General features: G+C 58.9%; 1 protein-coding gene across 1 annotated transcript in view; it reads left to right on the top strand.

The window, feature by feature from the left end:
- MROH6 (maestro heat-like repeat family member 6) overlaps positions 1–130 on the top strand; it is a 6,591-nt gene extending 6,461 nt beyond the window's left edge. The window contains exon 15 of the mRNA XM_008583076.1: positions 1–130. Within this exon, the coding sequence (XP_008581298.1) occupies positions 1–130 (130 nt within the window).
- The last annotated feature ends 3,166 nt before the right edge of the window (positions 131–3,296 follow it).

Raw genomic sequence — 3,296 nt, 5'->3', positions numbered from 1 at the left:
CCCCCGCCTGCTCCGCCTCGCCCGGCGCCGCGCGCGCCCCGCCCGGCCGCCGCCTGTCTACGCAAACAGCCCCTTCCAGCGCCGGAGCTTCGCGGGCCGCTGGGGCTGCTCCGGACCCCGCCGAGCCTGACCCCGTGCCCAGTCTCAGGTCCCCGCGGGGCGTAAATCTGCAGAAGAGGCCCTGCTTGAGGGGTGCCCTGACCCTGGTGCTGGACACCAGTGCCCGACTTTCCTGGGATCCCTCTTCAGGGGAGCACCACCCGAGAGCCCTATGACCGAGAGGGACAGCAGCACCTTCTGTCCGAGCACCATTTCATCCTCAGCCCCTCACTTGCACTCATGGCTCCATCTGTCCCCGGTCTGTCCTGCTGTCTGTACTCCCAGATCTTTGCACCCTTGGGCCTGGCACTGGCCTCCCCAGTCCAGGTGTGGTGAGGGACACTGAAGCTGGTGCCACCTTAGGCTCCCCTCCTGCCCCCTTCGTGACCCTCTGCCTCCTGCCAGCTTTCCTGCCTGTAAGGCCTTCCTGCTGCCCTGGCACCTTTTGCCGCCCCAGCAGCCATCACCTGTTCCGTGCCTCATTCCTTGCTGGCCCCAGTCCTCTCCACTTGAGAGGCACCAACCTGTTCTCCTGTTTATGCCTGCTGTCACCCCTCAGCCCAGCCATCATGTCAGAACCCCCCCCCCCCCCCCCCCCGCGGGCCCCTGAAGAACCCCCGGACCCCCCCCCCCCCCGAGCATGGCCTTGAAGACATCCCTGATCCCCCTCCCTGCTGGACAGCACAGGCCTGGATTGCACCTGTGGGTTCAGGTGTGGGTGCCGGCATCCCCACCCCCACCAGACTGAGCTCTGGTGGCAACATCCAGCACCCTGCACAGGGCTGAGTTAGGGGGACATGACTACACACTAGGGAGAGACCCCTCTGGGAACCTCTGAAACTGTGATTTCGCCCTTATGTGCATGTACCTGGGCAGATTCTAGAGGGCCTGCCTTGAAGTGTCCTCTCATCCTTCGAGGCCCCTCTCAAGGCCCCCTCCTCATACACACAGGGCTGGGGCTGTTCCCCCAGCCTGGGGCCCCTCGGGGGCAGCCATGAGGTCCTGCTTCCCCAGTCTCCCCAGCACCCACATGGAAAACTTTTAAAATGGACACGAATGAGGAGCTCAGTTGGTTAGAGTGTGGTGCTGGTAACATTAGGGTCCAGGGCTGGACCCCTGTACTGGCCGGCCACCAAAACAAAATAATGAAATAAACATGCATGGATTGAAGGGTTGGGCATCCGTCTGAGAGTGTGGCTATGATGCGCTAGGGCTGGGGCGATAGGTAGGGCAGCGTGTGGCCGAAGGCGAGGCTAGCCCGGTGGCAGGCTTAGAGAAGCTGTGCCAGGGCCCGACCTGCACTGAATGCGTGGGTCAGAGCTCAGTCAGGACTGGGGTTAGGGTCTCTTCATAGGTCATTCTCAGGGCAGGTTAAGGTGAAGCCAAGGTCATGGGTCTTTGTGGAGCTAGGGGGTAAGGTTTGGCGTATGAGTTCAAGAAATGTATCAGGGGATAGGCTGGAGAGATCAGGAGGCCTCCAGCCCACCAGTGGAGGAAGAGGGAAGGAAGGGACCTGAGTGGAAGCATTTCGGACAGCTGTGCTGGCCTTCAGGGCATTCTCAAGCCAGTTACCTGTCTGGGAGTCTGAACCTTCCAGGACTGGCCCTGGCACAAGCACAGGGCTGGGTTTCAGGACATGTCCCAGATGGATCTCCTCGGCAGCAGCCCCAAAGAGAGAAGCACGTCTGGCCTCCCCCTCTCCGTGCAACCCAGGAGCCAGACCCCAGGGGTGAGCAAGCCATGGCCCCGCCTCCCACCAGGCACAGGCTTGTCCACACCCCAGAGCATGGCTAGATGGGCCAGTGGAGAAACCCAAGGCAAGGCAGAGCCCACTCTCAGATGGGGACTCAGGCAGGGAGGCAGCTGCGGTGACAGGCAGCTCCCCTCCTCTCCTCGCCCGCCTCCACGGTGCCCAGCAAGCCTGTGCCCCTCTGGAGCAGGCTGTCTGGAGCGCAGGCTGTCTGTTGCACAACACACTCGCGCCTTGCTTTGGCCCCCACCCAGCAGCCAGCGGTTGGCCAGACCCCCGCCAGGGTGTGTGAGGTTCACGCAAAGTCTCCGTGGCCTCTGAGGTGTGACAATTCTGGGGGATTTCCTTATTAGTCTACTTCTGTTGCTTGTAACAAAATACACGGAACTGAGTATTTTATAAAGGAAACAAAGCTTATTGCTTACAGTTTCAGAGGCTGAGAAGTCCAAAGTCCAGGGAACACATCTGGCGAGACTCTTTAGTGGTGACTTTACAGCAGTGCACGGGTCTCACGTGGCAGAAAATGGTGAAGCAGAGAGAGAGAGAGCTCCTCAGGCACTCTCCTTTTAAAGCCCTCTGAACCACTCCCCTGACCACCATTATTCATTAATTCACTACAGTATGGTCCTAGAATCTAATCACCTCTTCAAGTCCTCACCTCTCAATTACCTTAATAGGAATTCCCACCCTCAAGAGTTACAGTGGCAATTAAGCTTCAAATGTATGAACTATGGGGGACACGGTGCAATCGATCCACAGCAACTTCTCTGCTAGAATTTCCAGGGAGGCTCCAGGTGGCATGGTGGCCTGGTCCCTACATGGTGATGCCATAATTCTGGCCCCCAGGTCCATCAGATCCATCTGAAGAGAGCCCCCCACTACCGTGGTAAATCTTCCAAGTGAGGGCTGGGGTTGGAGGGCAAGGGGGCAGCTGGACCCTCACATGTTCGCTCCGTTTCCACATGAGGCCCTCGTGCCATAGGCTGGGTCAGTCTCGGTCTTGACATCCAAATGCTCTCAGATGGGCTGTGTTGCTGGAGCCTTCAGGTGGTCCTCACCCCAAGTGCCAACAGTTGGACCCTCCAAATGGGACTTGGGTGGGGCTGGCCTTGAAGGTCTCGAGGCCCCAGGAGCAGTGCTTGTGTGCCAGCTCGTTCCAAGCTTTCTGGGACCTGGGCTGTTCCCTTCCCACTCACCCTGGTTTTGCCTTTCAAGTCACCCCAAAGAGAGTTTTCTTTCTTTTTTTTTTTAAAGATGACTGGTAAGGGGATCTTAACCCTTGGCTTGGTGTTGTCAGCATCACACTCAGCCAGTGAGTGAACCGGCCATCCCTGTATAGGGATCCGAACCCGTGGCCTTGGTGTTGTCAGCACCGCACTCTCCCGAGTGAGTGAACCGGCCATCCCTGTATAGGGATCCGAACCCGTGGCCTTGGTGTTGTCAGCAC

Source organism: Galeopterus variegatus, unplaced genomic scaffold (assembly GCF_000696425.1).
Source record: "Galeopterus variegatus unplaced genomic scaffold, G_variegatus-3.0.2 Scaffold2823, whole genome shotgun sequence".
In the NCBI taxonomy this organism is placed as follows: Eukaryota; Metazoa; Chordata; class Mammalia; order Dermoptera; family Cynocephalidae; genus Galeopterus; species Galeopterus variegatus.
Note: the sequence above shows the minus strand (reverse complement) of the source record. Positions and strands in the feature narration are given on the sequence as shown.